Source organism: Oncorhynchus masou, chromosome 32 (assembly GCF_036934945.1).
Source record: "Oncorhynchus masou masou isolate Uvic2021 chromosome 32, UVic_Omas_1.1, whole genome shotgun sequence".
NCBI lineage: Eukaryota > Metazoa > Chordata > Actinopteri > Salmoniformes > Salmonidae > Oncorhynchus > Oncorhynchus masou.
In genome coordinates this window covers 57,694,028-57,711,807 of record NC_088243.1, presented here as the reverse complement: position 1 = coordinate 57,711,807, position 17,780 = coordinate 57,694,028, and the positions used below count along the sequence as shown (strand labels likewise).

The 17,780-nt window shown below is 44.6% G+C and overlaps 3 protein-coding genes across 4 annotated transcripts; 1 reads left to right on the top strand and 2 right to left on the bottom strand.

Moving 5' to 3' along the window:
* Positions 1–1,424: 1,424 nt before the first annotated feature.
* LOC135526292 (mitochondrial nicotinamide adenine dinucleotide transporter SLC25A51-like) lies at positions 1,425–6,370 on the bottom strand. 2 transcript variants are annotated; one of them, XM_064954540.1, is made up of 2 exons: positions 6,253–6,370; positions 1,425–4,740 (listed from the first exon to the last, which is right to left on the bottom strand). In XM_064954540.1, the coding sequence occupies exon 2, from the start codon at positions 4,666–4,668 to the stop codon at positions 3,715–3,717; it is 954 nt and encodes a 317-aa protein (XP_064810612.1). In that variant the 5' UTR covers positions 4,669–4,740; positions 6,253–6,370; the 3' UTR covers positions 1,425–3,714. The 2 variants fall into 2 exon arrangements, with proteins under 2 accessions (XP_064810612.1, XP_064810613.1); XM_064954541.1 differs by lacking the exon at positions 6,253–6,370 and adding an exon at positions 5,489–6,246.
* A 4,733-nt stretch (positions 6,371–11,103) lies between these two features.
* LOC135527232 (integrator complex subunit 10-like) lies at positions 11,104–12,632 on the top strand. Its single transcript, XM_064955837.1, has 4 exons — positions 11,104–11,166; positions 11,512–11,609; positions 11,742–11,810; positions 12,476–12,632. Exons 1-4 carry the CDS (start codon positions 11,104–11,106, stop codon positions 12,630–12,632), a joined length of 387 nt encoding a protein of 128 aa, XP_064811909.1.
* Positions 12,633–13,425: 793 nt separating this feature from the next.
* On the bottom strand, positions 13,426–16,553 carry tlr1 (toll-like receptor 1). Its single transcript, XM_064954539.1, has 2 exons — positions 16,352–16,553; positions 13,426–16,020 (listed from the first exon to the last, which is right to left on the bottom strand). Exon 2 carries the CDS (start codon positions 16,016–16,018, stop codon positions 13,592–13,594), a length of 2,427 nt encoding a protein of 808 aa, XP_064810611.1. The 5' UTR covers positions 16,019–16,020; positions 16,352–16,553; the 3' UTR covers positions 13,426–13,591.
* Between the last annotated feature and the right edge of the window lie 1,227 nt (positions 16,554–17,780).

Sequence of the window (17,780 nt, the reverse complement as noted above, 5' to 3'; positions counted from 1 at the left end):
AGGCCAGTCCCCATGTCAGATTGCCCTTAATCTGATCACTTGTTAACCCAGCAGTCAGATCCAGGCCCTCACATAACCACACCAACCAGCCCAGTGGATTGGCTAGCTGCAGTTGTCCCGACTTCCCCAGTCGCAGGCTGTACCAGGAAGACAGTTCCATTGGTTTGGGAGAATGCCAAAACGTTGCTGGCGTTGATATTGCTACGATGCCATAGCTCGTAGACACACCATTCATTGTGTTGATCACAGTTATGGTTCGTAAGCTTATATGGGTGGACAACATAATGAAGGCCTTTTGAGTAGTGTGCATGGCCAGGTTTCCCCTGTGATTTGTCAATGGGGATTAGTTGCTTGTTTGGGTAAGAACATGGTGAGCAGTAACAAATAAATGAAATGGACTGACAAAAGGGGGGAAAGGGCGGTTACCTAGACAGTTGTATAACTGAATGCATTCAACTGAAATGTGTCTTCCGCAAGGTCTGAAAGCATGAAGTTCACAAGGATGATGTTGACTTTACTCACACCCAAATGACACAGGGGACTATGGCAAGCAGCTTAGTCACAAAAATTTACAAAATAAGCCTACAATTTCACTTTAAGTCATTTGACATTTTTAACATTTGCTTGCCTGGTTAGCGTTACATTTGTGTGAAATCTGTGACCAGCTCAAGTGATGTGCAATTGATCTGGAAATGTTTTATTGTAGCCGCCTAGTCACCTACAGTTCCCTGAACCTTTCAGTAAAACATACTTGAACCTTCAACGCTGGAAAACCAGCTGAAAACTGTCCTGATCTTGTTCAGCGCTGATTCTTTTTTTAGTTGAACATACAGACATAGACCGGATAAGGGCCAAATTAAATGGCAGATATCATTTCTGTGCCACAACACACTACTCTCCCTCCCTTTTCTCATTCTCTTGCTTTTTTCCACATTCAGTCTCCCTCATACAAGTTCTCACCCCTCCAGTGCCCTCTTTCTCCCTCCTCCCAGTCTCTGCAGCCCCATCTCAATCCCCCAGCAGCATGCCTTCTCTATCTGGCCTGTCCTACGCAGTGTGGGCCGCTGCATGGCGACTGCCTCTACTCAAGCTTGAAATTTGAGCCCATTATGTCAACAGGGGTTATGGGCAGAGAGGAGAGAGAGTACAGCAGTCAGAATGAAGCGAGAGGGAGAGGGAGGGGAGTGGAAAGCAAGGAATTCTCAGAAAGGAAGGAGAGACAAATATGGAGGAGAGAAGCAAGTGTGTAAATGAAGGGCTACAGCCTGGAAGTATACAATTATGGGCAAAATGGTTGTGTTCCTGTATTCTTTGTGTGTGTATTTTTTCCCCCCATTATAGTTGTGCATGTTTTATCTGAGGAAAAACATTATTTGGCCACGTCTTATTGCTTTTTAAGTCCATTTCATCAAGGAAGAGACAAGTTCTGGGTAATATACATTTTACTTAAACCATACATTTTACTTAAACTTCAACAGACACACACTACAAGTGGCACTTCAGCAATAAGCTCATTACACACAACTCTTTGACAAACATTATCAAGATACACTTATAATGGCGTTGATTGATGGGTTATAATAACTGAGTGAAGAAATGGTACATAATAGCACTTTCCTAGTCCAGTTCCCATGTGCTTCTGAGTATACCGCTATTTCCATTCGTCTTTCAAGTAATACCTACAGGACAAACACCTGCTAGCCGTTAGGCTGGTACCATAGAGATGGAAAGAGATCTTGTCTTTGTATCTGTGCCATTAGGACATTTGTGACAGCACCATTGAGGCTACAACTCATAGGAATCGCCAACCAGTTGACTACTTTTTTTAAAGTGTTCCATTTTCAATATTAAAGCTAACATTGGTGATTTACCACCATCTGCAGTGCTGGAGTCCTGAACCAAATAGCGTAATTAAATGTATTGTGGCCACTAGACGGTGGTGACTTACCTTAAAGCAATTTACAAATCAAGACAATGCTCTGATCATTGGCTGATCGCTCCCAACCATAGGAATCCACACTCAATTGCGTACTTTAAAATAGTGGAAGCCATTAATGGTAACGTCCATGCTGAAATGTGCTATATCGTAGTTGAGTTCTCTAACTATCTCTAGTATACCGCACACGGTTGAATCAAAGAGACAGATAGAGAACTCCTCTTTATATCTGTGCCATTTATAGTCTGACAGCATGGGCAGCGCCATTGAGGCTATACCTCATAGAGCCCCGCAGTGGAGGTGTCATAATACCCATAAAACCTTGTGGTCAAAACAGGGAAACGGTTCCAATCGTTTTTCCACTGTTCATTGTTTCCCATAGAGGATTTTAGAAACACTTAAAATATGGGCTGTGTTTTGTGTAGGCTCACCCTGGCATGATGTTTTGATAACCATGTAAATCTCTGTTGGACAAGGTGACTTTCACCAATATATTTAGTTCTATTTACCTCAGATTTGAAAATGGTAATTAGCATCATAGACACCATGCAGAACTACAAATCACTGCAAACTCCTGCACGTAATCTCTAGCTGAAACCTTTGCTAACAGGTATTGTGTCAATTTAAAACTTGCACAAGACAGTTCACATAATTGTCAATGTTTAAAGAATTGTAGACGATTTATTAATTACTACATTTAGCTAACATTAGATAGTTAATCCAGAGATTCTTGCCTTTGCCTCGATTCGGCAGTCTTGTCCAGATCATCATAGCATTTGTAGTTCTTTATGATAGCCACATTAGCATTTCACAGATAAATATATTTGCCCAAATTCCTATGTATTAAAGTCACCTTGACCTAGAGATTTACACAGTTAACAAAACGTAACGCCAGGGTAAAACTACACAAAACACAGCCCTTACTTTAAGTGTTTCTAAAGTCCCCAATAGGAAAAATCAAATGGTGGAAAAACAATTGGAACAATTTCCCTGCTTGACCACTAGATTTTATAGGCATTATGACTCATACTGTAGTACTCTAATGGAATCCCCACCCAGTTGACTATTTTGACTACTTTAAAATGGCAGAAGCATGGTGGAAGCCCTCAATGGTGCTGCCCATGCTAAAACAGCCTTTTGGCCACTAGAGGCCTCTATCATTCTCTATGGGTCAAATCAGTGCATAATCCTAGATGAACAACATGGTAAATAGTTGGACAACAAATCAGTATACCAGAGTTCACAATCAGAGGGCCAGAGTAGAGAAAGGAGAGGGGTTGAAGGGACTAATAATCAATGCACACAGATCAAAGCACTGGTCAACACAATGAATAGTTCTTTGAAAGGAGCTCTTGGTCACTCTAAAAAGGCTTACACCCAGTAAACTGCCTCTGATACTTTCTGCTGAGAACCACATCAGTCTACACAAAAATATGTATTGACAAAGGCTTTTGTTGCATGTTGGACCCAGACGCAGGACTTGTGTATTTGTGAGTCTCACTTCGATACCATGACTCAAATTGACTGTCTTGTTTAATCTCACACCGACTGGTGACCATTGTCAGTAGCGCAACTTCACCTTTCAGGTACCCTTTGTCCTCTTCTACTTGCCGTAGGCCCTTACCCCCCACATACACTATGTAGACCTGTTTGGGTGGGCAGTGGGCACATCAGTTTCAATAACAACAAAAAAAGAGCACCAACTGCTATCAACAAACAACACTTTCCCCAAGTATTTTTCCTCACTCTCCCCCTCACATTCCATTCCCCCTCACATTCTATGACCCTTTCAGTATCAGAACACTGAGCAGAAGCTCGTATGTTGCGTTGATGATGCCCCAGGAGAGAAGGGAGCGGTGGTAGTTGAGGTGTGCCCCTCGGAACAGCATGGCCACGCTGCCGCCCCTCTCCCTCCACACCGTCATCAACACCTCCCCACAGGGACGGAAAGCACCCCCCACCTGGGACTGGGCCCGCGACTTCACCACATTCAGCGGGTAGAACATGATCCCCAGCGCCGCCCCCAGCATCCCTCCACACACAAAGTCATTGACCAGGTGGCCAGCCCGGCTGGAGGCCTCAGGGAGCTGCTCCTTGATGGGCCCGCGGAACCCGAAGAACAGCACATTACTGGGCCCGTTCCTTATTAAGACCGGCACCAGGCCGCGGTAGCACTCCTTCACACCGTACTCGCTCAGGAGCGTCCGGAAGGTGTGGGCCGTGTTTTGGAACCGGCCGTGGTGCCGGTGGTCCTGGAGGAGAGTCTGCACACGCTCAAACGGTGTCAGCACAGCCTCTGCCGTGCCCGCCAGCGCCGCCGCAAAGCTCCGCGTCACCAGCTCGGGAATGCCGCTGCCGCTGGGCACCTGGTCCAATAAGACCCGGGAGAAGTCCTCGTACAGGCCGAACATGATGGCTACAGTGGTGGTCTTCTGGAGAAGAGGAGGGAGCAGCCCCCTGTAGAGTTTCCTCATCCCGTCCCGTTGGAGTTGTCTGACGGCCTCTCTGGCCAGCACACCGTGAAGCTGTTGTCTGAACAGAACCTTCTGGATGGGGAAGGTCACCACGATGTTGGTGAAGGCAGCTATGGAGCCACAAACGTAGTGCTTCCCCCGGGGGCCGAGCGCTGCGCCCAAACCCCTGCCAGATAGCAGGGAGCCCCCTCCTTTACCCAGGGACCCCTGGGGCTGTGACGTGCAGGCTGACTCTGGGTCCATGGTGGTAATAGCCATGGGAGATGAGACACACCCTGAGCCTACGCCACCAGCATCACTGCTTGGGAGACAACCTCTATGATTTTACACCTGTGGGAAGGAATGAAAGAGTTAAATTTACAATGTTTAAAATTGGCTGCAATATTATCTATTGGTACTGAAGTTACTTGTTCCTTTCAGCAAAACATGCATTGTCTACTATAACATTGTAACAAATGGATGGTCAACCAGTCTGCAAAAACTCCCTCATGATTAGTGGAGAAGGATTGTGTGATTATGAGGCTAGTATCCAGAAGGCATCAGGCTGTCTGCACTGGGGTAGGACTGCAGTTTTACAAAATGATAAGACACCGGTAATATTTGGAGAAAAACATTTAACAGGTTGCCAGTGAAACAAAGATCTTGGGTAAGTAGGTTTGTTAATACGGTTCAATGCACCACGGACACAATCCAGGTCTGTGTACTGCATCTATTGAAACTTGGCTACAACTTTGCTGCCGTTACCACCTCAGTGATAAGAACTATTGCATAACTTGATTCTAATGTACAAGGTGATATGTACTCTTCCGAAAGGAATTAAGAGACATGCATGCATCATCATCATTTTGTGCAGTCTAGAAGTTGTCCAGAAACAATTTAAAACCCAGCTCCACATTCAACTGCCTTCAAAACATAGGTCAGAGTAGTGGAACTGTCACTGGAGGGTAATTAGAGGTCAAGCTATGAAAGCAGATTTCGACAGAAGTGCTTCTGCCAAATGCAAACCGTTAACAAATGAGCTGAGTCACCCAGTGCAGATGAACTGTCAGTGACCAGGAGGAACAGACAGTTTGCCAACCTGGTTGTTGAGTCTGATCATCGTTGTACTCTGGTTAGAAGGTCTTGAGTAAAGTTAACGCCTTCGAGGAACTCCCCATTTGCTGTCATGACTCATGGTCATGCTATATGGACACATGAAATGCTCAAGTTGGCTAGGTCAATGGAGAAATTGTCAATACGGTCAAGAAAGACATGCTCAAGGCTATCGGAGTTTGAATCTATCCAGTCAACGTTAGCTTCAGGATGTATTCCAAAGATTACACACGGGCACAATCCAGATTATTCTGAATGAGTCATTGCTTTCCTGACCAACTCCAAAACAAAGGACAGTAACGTTACAGCCTGCTAAACCCGTCTTCGTCCTGGCTAGACCCACCAAAATGTTTCCTGATTGTATGTCAAATGGTGGCGTCCACGCTAACAAGCCAGCTAGTCAGCTAACATCCTTTTCAGGGCCTTCTTTAGCAGCCAGTGACATGGCTAATCTTGACAGTCAAGATTTCCTTAACAAGCTATGGTAAACAGGAGTTTGACTGAGCTAGCTATCTATCAAATTAGATACAGATTACAGGCATTTTGTATCCAGCTAGCAAATTGGCAGTGTCAAAGCGGACAACTGGCTTTTCCTTGATTTTTTGTGCCCAGACAAACAGTTTCGAGATAGATAGCTTTGGATGGGCATGCTATCGTTGTAAATGTTTTTTAATTTTTTTTTTTTTAATTAACATCATATAGGATATTTCAACACTACGTCCAAAGTATCTACGTTTACTTGTCTTTTACCTTGCCACGAAGAAACCGTAGTTTAACACGGAAATGGAGTTTGCTAGGTCGTTCCGTCTGCTGTCGATCGCCGATGCATAGGGAAGCAGCTGACAGCAGGAAAACCAATCGAGATGTAAATAGCGTGTTTTACGACCACCGGGCCCTCGCTAATCTACAAATAACAATACAAAAATAAGTAGTTTGTGGTTGAAGGTTTCAAACGTATCGGTTTATACGGATTTTCTGATACACACTATAGGGGCTATTGTTCAAGCGTCCTGTTGGCTCTCTTGAATCATGTTACAACTACAAGGTGTATTTGATAAATGACATTTGCATCTTAATTCGATTATATTTTGAGGGTTAACTCCATGACTAGAATACTGCCCCGTGCTTTTTGTGATGCTCTATTTTGCATTGACAATGACTCACACGTTTTTGTCTGGTTGTGTGATCTGTCCTACATTTTCTATGTGCAATATTATGTCATGCACCAGGCGGCAGCATTTACCAGCATTTGTCGTCACTAGTTACCACAGTCACAAATGGATTCAAATCTGATTTTAAACCTAACGCTAACCTTAACCACACTGCTAACCTTATGCCTAACCTTAAATTGAGACCAAAAGTGTTTACGATAAAGTCAATGTTGCTGCGGATCAGCTCTAGTGTCTAGTAGTGACTGATAAGCCTAGTCAATAATACATCGAATCTAATGTTATCACACATGCGACTGCACGTCATGATGTCATAAAAATATTCCTATTCATGGGAGCAATAAACAAATGCCCGAATTTCAACCCTAGCAAATTCATATTTTGGGCACTGTACCCCACGGATTACAATAATATGACCAAATATGTCAGCATAAAAGGACTGCGAGTTTTTAATGAAAGGGGCTCTGGATCTTGTGTCTGATGACCGCTAGATCCCTCTATCCCACTGACTTCAATATTTAGGTAAACTGCGTCTAGTGAATGACAATTATACTCTAGCTCGCTGTTGGCTTGAGAAATAGTAAAGTGCTACTAACGAGTCATTTAGAATACATGTAACGTTAGGAAAACTAGTCTCAAGATGTCTGGTCCTTGGCTGTATTGCACACAGGCTGGAATGGAATGTCAGTCTTGTCTTGACAGTATGAGATGTACACCATTGGGGGAAATGCAAAGACAACTTCAGCCGGCATACTGCTGTACGACATGCGAGTGAAAGTTCTTATCTCAATTTATGCACACACTCACAGTACTGTTGATGACTGATATAAATGCTGTTGTTTGTAGTGTGTCCTTTAGTTTGATGAATTTGCTCAAAATTACCGTAAATGTCAGAGTAACCACTAGCCAGAAGTTTAAGCATTGCAAACTGAAACGAGCAAGCTACTAGCTAAAGTTAAGCAAGCAGCTACCAAATTAGCTACATTCTTAATTATTGCAACATAACCATATTACGCTCTTGAATAACTCAACAATTCACAAGCATGTGCAGATAATTAATCGGTTTATTTTCTCTTCTGTACACTTATTACATTTTAGCTACAAGACAAAAGCACATACTGAACAAAAATATAAACGCCACATGCAACAATTTCAAAGATTTTACTGAGTTACAGTTGATATAAGGAAATCAGTACATTGAAATAAATAAATTAGACAGTAATCTATGGATTTCACATGACTGGGCAGGGACGCAGTCATGAGTGGGCCTGGGAGGGCATAGGCCCACCCTTTTGGGAGCCAGGTCCACCCACCATGGAGTCAGTCCCAACCAATCAGAATTAGTTTTTCCCCACAAAAGGGATTTATTACAGACAGAAATACTCATCAGCTCTCCGGGTGGCTGGTCTCAGACGATCCCACACGTGACGAAGCCGGATATGGAGGTCCTGGGCTGGTGTGGTCTGTGGTTGTGAGGCTGGTTGGACGTACTGCCAAATTCTCTAAAAGGACATTGGAGGTGGCTTACGGTAGAGAAAGTAACATTCAATTCTCAGGCAACAGCTCTGGTGGACATTCCTGCAGTCAGCATGCCAATTGCACGCCCCTTCAAAACTTGAGACATCTGTGGCATTGTGTAGTGTGACAAAACTGCAGATTTTAGAGTGGCCTTTTATTGTTCCCAGCATGAGGTGCACCTGTGTAATGATCATGCTGTTTAATCAACTTCTTGATATGCCACAGTACGCCTGTCAGGTGGATTGATTATCTTGGTAAAGAAGAAATGCTCACTAACAGGGATGTAAAAACAATTGCGGGCAATTTCTGGGATCTTTTATTTCAGCTCATGAAACATGTGACCAACACTTTACATGTTACATTTATATTTTTGTTCAGTATAGTTACTGCCAGCTAAAGCTAACAGCACCTCTTCATCAAGTAATATTAGCCTATCAAAAAGGAATGAATACCCCTCTAATACAAATATAGACCCTTTTCCAGTACACAACACACTGACGTCACACACAGATGCGCGCGACTCTTGATGGCAGTAAGAAAGCCATTGCCATCTACACCCATGCAACATAGCCTAGATGTACATTTTTATAACTTCTGAACAAAATCACTCAGCAAGCTCAGCAAAAAAAAACATCATCTCACTATCAACTACGTTTATTTTCTGCAAACTTAACCTGTGTAAATATTTGTATGAACATAACAAGATTCAGCAACTGAGACATCAACTGATCAAGTTCCACAGACATGTGACTAACAGAAATGGAACTATGTGTACCTGAACAAAGAGGGGTCAAAATCAAAAGTAACAGTCAGTTTCTGGTGTGGCCACAAGCTGCATTAAGTACTGCAGTGCATCTCCTCCTCATGGACTGCACCAGATTTGCCAGTTCTTGCTGTGAGATGCTACCCCACTCTTCCACCAAGGCACCTGCACGTCCTCGGACATTTCTGGGGGGAATGGCCCTTGCCCTCACCCTCCGATCCAACAGGTCCCAGACGTGCTCAATGGGATTGAGATCCGGGCTCTTTGCTGGCCATGGCAGAACACTGACATTCCTGTCTTGCAGGAAATCATGCACGGAACGAGCAGTATGGCTGGTGGCGTTGTCATGCTGGAAGATCATGTCAGGATGAGCCTGCAGGAAGGATACCACATGAGGGAGGTTGATGTCTTCTCTGTAACGCACAGCGTTGAGATTGCCTGTAATGACAACAAGCTCAGTCTGATGATGCTGTGACACACCGCGCCAGGCCATAACAGACCCTCCACCTCCAAATCGATCCCGCTCCAGAGTACAGACCATGGTGTAATGCTCATTCCTTCGACAATAAACGCGAATACGACCATCACCCCTGGTGAGACAACACCGCAACTCGTAAGTGAAGATCACTTTTTGCCAGTCCTGTCTGGTCCAGCGACGGTGGGTTTGTGCTCATAGGCAACGTTGTTTGCCGGTGATGTCTGGTGTGGACTGGCTGAGCACTGATGGAGTGATTGTGTGTTCCTGGTGTAACTCGGGCAGTTGTTGTTGCCATTTTGTACCTGTCCCGCAGGTACCATCGGCACCCTTGGTAAATATGAGCAAAAATTATTTATTGTTTATCCTCTTGGTCTTTCATTCCTAATTAAAGTGAAATAATTGAAAGAAATGTATTGTTATCATAAAACAAATATTTTTCTCAAATATATGTGTGTCACAATTATTGGAACCCCTTCATTCAATACTTTGTGCAACCTCCCTTTCCAAAGATAACAGCTCTGAGTCTTCTCCTATAATGCGTAATGAGGTTAGAGAACACATGGCAAGTAATCTGAGACCATTCCTCCATACATAATCTCTCCAGATCCTTCAGATTCTGATGTCCACTCTTGTGGACTCTCCTCTTCAGCTCATCCCACAGGTTTTCTATGGGGGGTTAGGTCAGAGGACTGGGATGGCCATGGCAAAATCTTGATTCTGTGGTCAAGTGAACCATTTTTTTTGTTGATTTTGAGGTGTGCTTTGGATCATTGTCCTGCTGGAAGATCCAACCACGGCCCAGTTTAAGCTTCCTAGCAGAGGCAGTCAAGTTCTGATTTAATATCTGCTGGTACTTGATGGAGCCCATGATACCTTGTGTCGTGACTTGACTTTAATATTACTTTGAAAACTGTTATTTTTCTAATTAACTAACTTTGTTTAATTGTTACCCGATTAAATTAATCATGTAACAATTAACTCATTAGGATCTGGGGCACCACGAGAGCAGTTCTTTAAAGAGTTACCATCTCCCGAATAGGTCTTTACCTATCACATCTATAAACAGTCAACTTATTAATCAAAACCTCGCATTATATCATTCTGAGCAGTCAAAACCTTGCATCTGAAAAAAACAGAGCCTTACTTATGATTCAGTACTACACAAATTGGTTTAATTATTTACTACTAGCTAATTAAATGGGAAACAGGATAAACATACACACTTTTTATCGGTTATGGACTGGGGACTTAATACGCTAAAAACAGGTCCCTAGCGGAATGACAGCAACATAGCTGCTTGTTAAAGAAGAGATGGAGATGGAGAGAGACACTTAACATTGGTACATTCAGAGAAAACTCTCACCTACAGTAACCATATACTTTGCATGAATGTCTAGAAATCATGAATGTATTTACGTGAAATGCCTGGGTTCGCCAGGTAACTCTCTCGTGAACAAGGCAGCCTTGGAAAGGGAGTTGGGCCTTTTGGCGGCACGCTTGTAAGGCTCTGATTGTCCGAAATGGTTCCGACAAGTCTTCTACTGTTGTCCTTCTCCGTAGTTGTCTGGTACCCGGTGACTTGTTGTGTAGTCCTGAACAGAACTACAGAGTTGACTATCCTCCCATTCACTCTTGAAGATGCTTCTTTGAAGATAGACTAGCCAGCCGTGTCGATGGTTCCCCAGTGGGGTGATGAGAAGGGCATAATACGATGGTTTGAGCTGAGTGACAGAATGGTCCTACGTAAATTCACTTTCGAAGATACTTTACTTAGGACAGCTAATCAGCCGTACCAGTGATTGTCCGGGAGGGGAGTTTATCGTCTCTACCTCGTGTTGAGATTCAAAGTTCAAACCACTTTAAACGTGCAGCTGCACGTCTTTCTGGTCTGGTATGTTAATTTCTTAACCCATCATTTATACAGTTTGCAGGAAAGGCGCGGTTCCGGTAGGCTGACACTCCCTGACCTCACTCAGGGCGGTGACTACTCACTGTGCAAAGTTATTTAAAAAAACTCTTATCTCTTATAGCTTCTCAAATCACATCACTATCTTAACAAAAACACTTTCATCCCTTTTTAGCGACAGTCGCTGTTCCTGAGAGTGATTGATAAGATCTGTCAGCAGGGCAACTTCCAGTATAAATTTTTCAAATACGTCACCAGTATCCTTCTCATACAGTATATCTAAAATAATCTTGATTAACCCAGAACTAAAATCTTGAGTAATTTTAGCTCTCTTCTTTTTCTCTCTCTCTCTCTCTGTTTGTTCCCTTTAAATCGTTTGTTCCTGCAACTATTGATATGCTGGAGGAGTTTGCAGACCTGCCACTACAGAGGGGGGCGTGTCCAGCTACTGCCCAATAAGGGAATGCTAATCAAGTAAGCACCTCCCACTGGCATATGTTTATACATATTGTACACAGTCATGTTCACATACAGGTAGCGAATAGCTGCTCAGCTGTGAAGCATTATGTTGAAAAAGGGTTAGCAGTACAACGCGCCATCTCTCCAATATTGAAAAAACTTGTTTGAGATTCTTGACAACACCCACTCTTAGTGGGAGTTGAGGAGTAGGATGAGGTTGCCTCTAGATACTGATCTATGATCCGTTTTTTTTGCTTTTCCTCTTAATGTTAAAGGTAAAGCTCTTTAGAGGGTAAGCTGATCCTAATTTTTAACCCAGAGCGCGAGTTGATAAATGTTGGTGTTTACTGACCTCAGGAACCCTAGTCCCGCTCGGGGTGGGGAGTTAAACACCCTGCTGCTACTCTTCCCGTCAAAATGTTGCCTTCTTGGTAGATACCTGATACTCTCACTCCATTTCAAAACTATGAAGACTGTATGTGAGGAAAAGTTGTGTCCTTGATGTTGTGTAATTTTTATTTATTTTTCTCATTGATAAATTTGTGTTTTCTCACCTGTTGCTATAGAGGTTTGGACAAAAATAAACAGTGTCTGATTTATAAAATGATTCATGTGAAGAAAACGTTAGAAAGCGTTTCTTTCTCATACACACCCCTTGTCTGTGTTCCTCTGCCATGTAGGCACCGTACAGTGACGTGTGGCATCACTAAGGGGGTGAAGGAGGACTTCCGTCTGGCCGTGGAGAAACAGGTGTCACTGCACGGAGAACCTGCACACTGTCCTCCACCGCTTCATTGTATCAATGAGAAGATCATCATCATCCAGTCCCTGCCCTGACCTCTGACCCCTTCAACTTTGACACTTCGACATCTGACATTTGGCTCATGGGTCTAATGTCCACAGTGAAACGCTGTTCGCTGTGCCGCTTGTGTGCCCAGAAGAGCATCGTCGTCTTCCATCAGACCTGACAATTGAACTCCTGACCCCCTCTATGACCAAATAACAATAATTAGAAAGAGATAAATTACTTGTTTCCCTCTTTCTAGGGTTTATCTGTGGTGCTAACGTTACTCATGAGCGTAAAATCTTCTGTACTTTTCCCCCTTGTTGTACTACTTGCCTTAAAATTAGATAATGACTTTCAATCGATGTTCTTGCTAACATGAGAAGGTTCTGTACATGGGAAGGATTCTGTTTTTGGGGATACTTAACAGGGATTGGTCTGCTGTGTCTGTGGTATTTGCTCTCTGTCTGTCATTGGTTTTCTTGATACTTTTAGTTTATTTTTAATTTTTGGATCATTTTGTGTTGCCTGGCTACCCAAACTCTTTACTCCGGCCAAACGCTATGGCACGCCCACAGACATAATTTTCTTCTCCACAATGAGACTTGTTTGAGTACCTCCACAACAATTTCTGGAATGGATTGGTCCCAAAAACCAATGGGTTGGGCCAGAGCCAGAACACACGTGTGTAAAGCGACGTTTGAAAATTTGTCATTGGCTTTGATACTCAGATTATTTTGAGATGATCCAATCGCTGATGACTCAGTTTTGTACAACACCCCTCATTTTGACGTCTCCACAAACGACTGTAGCGAACGATAGAGCAGCAGAATAATTACTTTTGAGTCATCAGGCAGCATTTTATGAAGTGTATAGAAAAAAGACGTTCTAAATAATTGTGAGATTGTTGGAAAGTTGACAAATGTGAGAGTATTTTAGATATTTCTAGATAACATTAAAGAAATATATCAATATTTTTCTACCCCAATTTGTCTTATTTTCTCTCTCCCTCTCACTCATCCATGTCGTCTCGTACAGGTGCAGTGGGCAGGTCAGCCTGCAGTGCAGCCCTGAGATTGGCCCAGAACAGCCTGTGCTTGCCCCTGTCCTGGGGCCACTCCAGATAGGTGTGTCTGCCCATCATGGCCTTCAGCTGATAGTACTTGGAGGGGATCATGTACTGAGGCAGAGGCTCCATGAGCACCAGGATCACACTGTCAGACCCTCGGGTCAACCGCTGGTGGCTGGCAAAGTACAGCTCATAGTGGCACCACTCGCTCCGGACGAAGTGGCGAGAGAGGACGAACACACAGCGCCGGCTCCTCTCCACGCATTGGATGATGTTCTCCACGATCGTCTTCCCCGGGACAAAGTCTCTCTCATGGCGGCAGATGTGGAGGCCCCCGCCGGAGCCTTCCAGATTAGGCAAGAGCTGGACCTTGACCCAATCTGCATCATGCTGGCTGTAGGACACAAAGGCGTGGAACACCACCCCCTCCAGTTCCTCGGGCCGGACCTGCTGGGTCCTGGCACGGTGCTTTGCCCGGGTCCACTGCCGGATCATGCCCAGGTACCATGGAATGTCCAGCTGGTGGCACAGAGTCACCATAACAATGATAACAGCCACTGCCGGGCACAAGATGGCCGTTGCCAGCAGGCCGACATTGCAGGAGATCTCAGGGATCTGGAAACCCTCCAGTGTGGAGTTCCTCCAGGCTTCGGGATAGCTGCAGCGATAGGCTCCTGGCCAGTGGAGAAGTTGGATTGCAGGGTGTCCGCTGCCCAGGCCAGTCCCAGCACCCAGATCGCTGAAGCCCCTCAGGCCACACGTACAGGTGAAGGGGTTTCGGCTGGCATCTAGAACCTGTAGAACAGGGCAAGTCTCCAGAACTCTCACAGATGGGGCATGGAGGGAGTTTTCCCTGAGAAGGAGATACTTAAGGTGTGGGAATCCAGCACACACCGGGAGGTCCCTCAGCCGGTTGGCACTCAGGTCCAGGGCCAGGAGGGAGTCCAGGACCAGCAGGGTCTCTGGTACAGTGGAGATCTGGTTGTTCTGGAGGTCCAGGCTGACGGTGCCATTCGGCAGGCAGCTAAATACCGACTCACTCAGCCCATTGGAAGATAGGTCCAGGTGGACAATGTTTGGTGGCCAGTGGCATTCCTGGCCGCTGTAAACCAAAGAGTTGAGGCTGAGGTCCAGGTGACGCAGAGAGATCATGTTCTGGACCCTCTTGCTCAGGGTTTGAAGGGACCTGAGGTTGTTCCCTCTCAGAACCAGGATGTTTACTTTATTCAGGGTTGTACACTCTACAGTGATTTGCTGTTCTACTCTGGAGAAGACCGTATCAGTCAAGGCACAATCTGAGAAGTCTAGCTGCAGTATCCCACTGGGCAACTTGGGGCAGGTCATGTGTATGATGGATGTCTCCGTCATCGCCAGGCGCTCCACCGGCATGTTGATGAAGAAGTTACAGAGGACTTCCAGGGAGAAGAAAAAGCTAACCACCCCCGCTCGCCGGGCAGAGAAGGATTTAGTGTGGGACGTGTTTCTTCCTGGGGTGTCACTCACAGGTGGAATGTGGATGGCCACGTCTGAAGTGCTCAGGTGAATGATGGGGGATTCGAACACAGCGTTTATGGTGTTTGTCAGGTGCTTCCAGGTGATGGCCATATTTGTCAGGTAAAGATGTGTGGTGTTGACTGCCCTTCTCTCCTTCACAAGTTCCACCAGGTAACTGGCTACCAAGCCATTGATGTTCATACCCATCAGCTCAACCTCGTTGAACATCAACAGGGCGTCTGCGATCAGATTTCGATCGGTGGGTTTGTTCGTCAGGCCGATGCTGACCTTCTCCGCCTGGACGTCACTCAGGCTGCCACTCTCATAGGCTGTGAGATACTCCAGACGAAGGGTCAAAGTTTGCAGGTGTACGTCAGTGATGTTGATGAAATCTTCCACCCTGATGATTTTTGCTCCGAGCCCCAGTCTCTCCAGCTTCGTCAGGCTGTGAAACTCCACCCCCAGGGTCATGGTGTGGAACATGTTAAAGGTCAGATCTAGGTCTCTGAGGTTCAGCGCTAACAGCAAGTACCGTTGATCAGATAAGTTCTGGAGCTGGTTGTGTGAGAGGTCCAGACTCTCCAGGAGCGGAGTGGGATGAAACGTCTCCGGATCAATATCCTCCAAGACATTCCAAGACAAGTTGAGGAATCTCAGGTGAGTTGTGACTTGGAAATCCTCATGGCCAAGTTTGTGTATGTTGTTCTGGGAGAGGTCCAGAGCTTCGGTGCATGGAGGTAGGTTTCTGGGAACAGCGGATATGTTTTTGGAGGAGAGGTTGACAATAATGGTATGGATTTCTGAGGAGGAGGGGGTGCTCTGATGGACTCCCATTAACGCAGCCACGGCCCAGAGGGTGACTGCCACAGCCCTCATCTCTGTTGAGGGACAAGAGAAAATGTAACAAACAAAGTTTGTGTAAAAGAGGTAGTTATAATATTGTGTGTCATGTGTGCTGTGAATCATAATAGATCAATATGCTTCCATTAGAATATGAATAAAGGTTTTGGTTCCTGTTTTCGATATGAATGTTATTCAACTTGCCGTGTTCTAAGGTTATTCGTTAAAAAAAGGAGCTTCCTTGTTTTATTATAGACTCTTAAATGGACTCATTTTTGGTCTATATTACAGTACGGAAACTCACAAATGTCTTAAAAACAGGTCTGCAACACACACACACACAGAAATAGGGGGGGAAAGGAGACTGACCTGTCTTTTCAGTATCCTATGGCTTTTCAAGTGATGCGTTTGTTGAGATAATGTTGAGTCAGTCACAGTCAGTTCGTCTCTCACTTTCAGATAAATCTCTCTTGACCTTTGCGATTTCTCTCACTCACACTCGTCCTATCACCTTATCACGCTCACACTAACCCTCTCTCTGAGCTTACAGTAAATGTTGAGCAGAGGGGAAACAGACATGTGAAACCAGGCCTTTCAAATGTGCAGGCAAATCCTGTTCCTTCTTCACTCACATCTCTTTCTCACTTCCCTTTTTATTCACAGTGATGGGCATGGAATTGAGTGCTTGACAGGAAATTAAGTTTGGCCACATATCTGTGTATTTGGCACAGCTAGAGGCTATGATAATATATTACTCATGGCTTCCTTATAAGAATATTACATAGCTCATTTTAAGGTAGATCTAACTTATTGTTATATTGATTTACAAAAAATGGGTAGGGTTGGAGGATATAACAATTGCATAAGATATTGGTTACGCCAGCCAATTCTTTCTTGAGCAAATGGTCGGGTGGCTGAAAATTTAAAAAATATATAGTTTTAGACTGCAAACTGACTGCAAGAAGCCCAGAAATATATAATATTTGACTAAAACGTAATCATTTCAAACCTTGATTACATTTGGGGACATTGCCCTGCGTGGGGTGCCGTCTTTCGGATAGGATGTTAAAACGGGTGTCCTGACTCTGTGCTCATTCAAAATCCCATGGCACTAAGAGTAGGGGTGTTCACCCCGGTGTCCTGGCTAAATTCCCAAACTGACCACATTCCATCATGGCAACCTAATCATCCCCTTCATTCCTAATTGTCAAATATCACTCCTCGCCTCTCCACCTGATAGCTGATGTGTGGTGAGCGTTCTGGCACAAAAATGGCCGCCGTGCATCACTGAGGTGGGTGCTGTACATTGATGGGGATTGAGGTGAGTTTCCCTCTACTATGTAAAGTGCTTTGAGTACCTCTATTGGTGGAAAAGCGCTAAATCCAATTATTATGAATAATTTGTAAATGATCACGTCTCTCTGTTAAGCGTTGGGGAATACTTGGGAACAGATTTCCAAAATGAAAACCAGTTGGAGCTGATTTCCTGGTGTTTTTACAGTCTTCTATGTCCAAAAATGTAATTATCCCCAAAAATAAATATGTAATAATAATAATTTGCTCTGAAAACTCTGGGGGGGGGGGGCAAATAAAACCAGCCGCGGGCAAAATTTGGGCCACTAGTTGGGGAATCATGCCCTAGACCACATATGTCAGAGTCAAGGCCCGCGGGCCACATCCGGCCCGCGAGAAGGTTTTTTACGGCCCCTGGGATGATCTTGATTTATTATTAGAACCGGCCCGCAGACCGCAGCAAGCCGGCAGCCCGCAGATCTTTTACACGCACCAATACTACATT

Coding starts and splice junctions, on each gene's coding strand:
- LOC135527232 (XM_064955837.1), top strand. CDS start 11,104: ATGGTTCCCCAGTGGGGTGATGAGAAGGGCATAATACGATGGTTTGAG. Junction 11,167..11,511: donor TTGAGCTGAGTGACAGAATG/GTCCTACGTAAA, acceptor ATCCCTTTTTAG/CGACAGTCGCTGTTCCTGAG. Junction 11,610..11,741: donor ACCAGTATCCTTCTCATACA/GTATATCTAAAA, acceptor GATATGCTGGAG/GAGTTTGCAGACCTGCCACT.
- tlr1 (XM_064954539.1), bottom strand. CDS start 16,018: ATGAGGGCTGTGGCAGTCACCCTCTGGGCCGTGGCTGCGTTAATGGGA.
- LOC135526292 (XM_064954540.1), bottom strand. CDS start 4,668: ATGGCTATTACCACCATGGACCCAGAGTCAGCCTGCACGTCACAGCCC.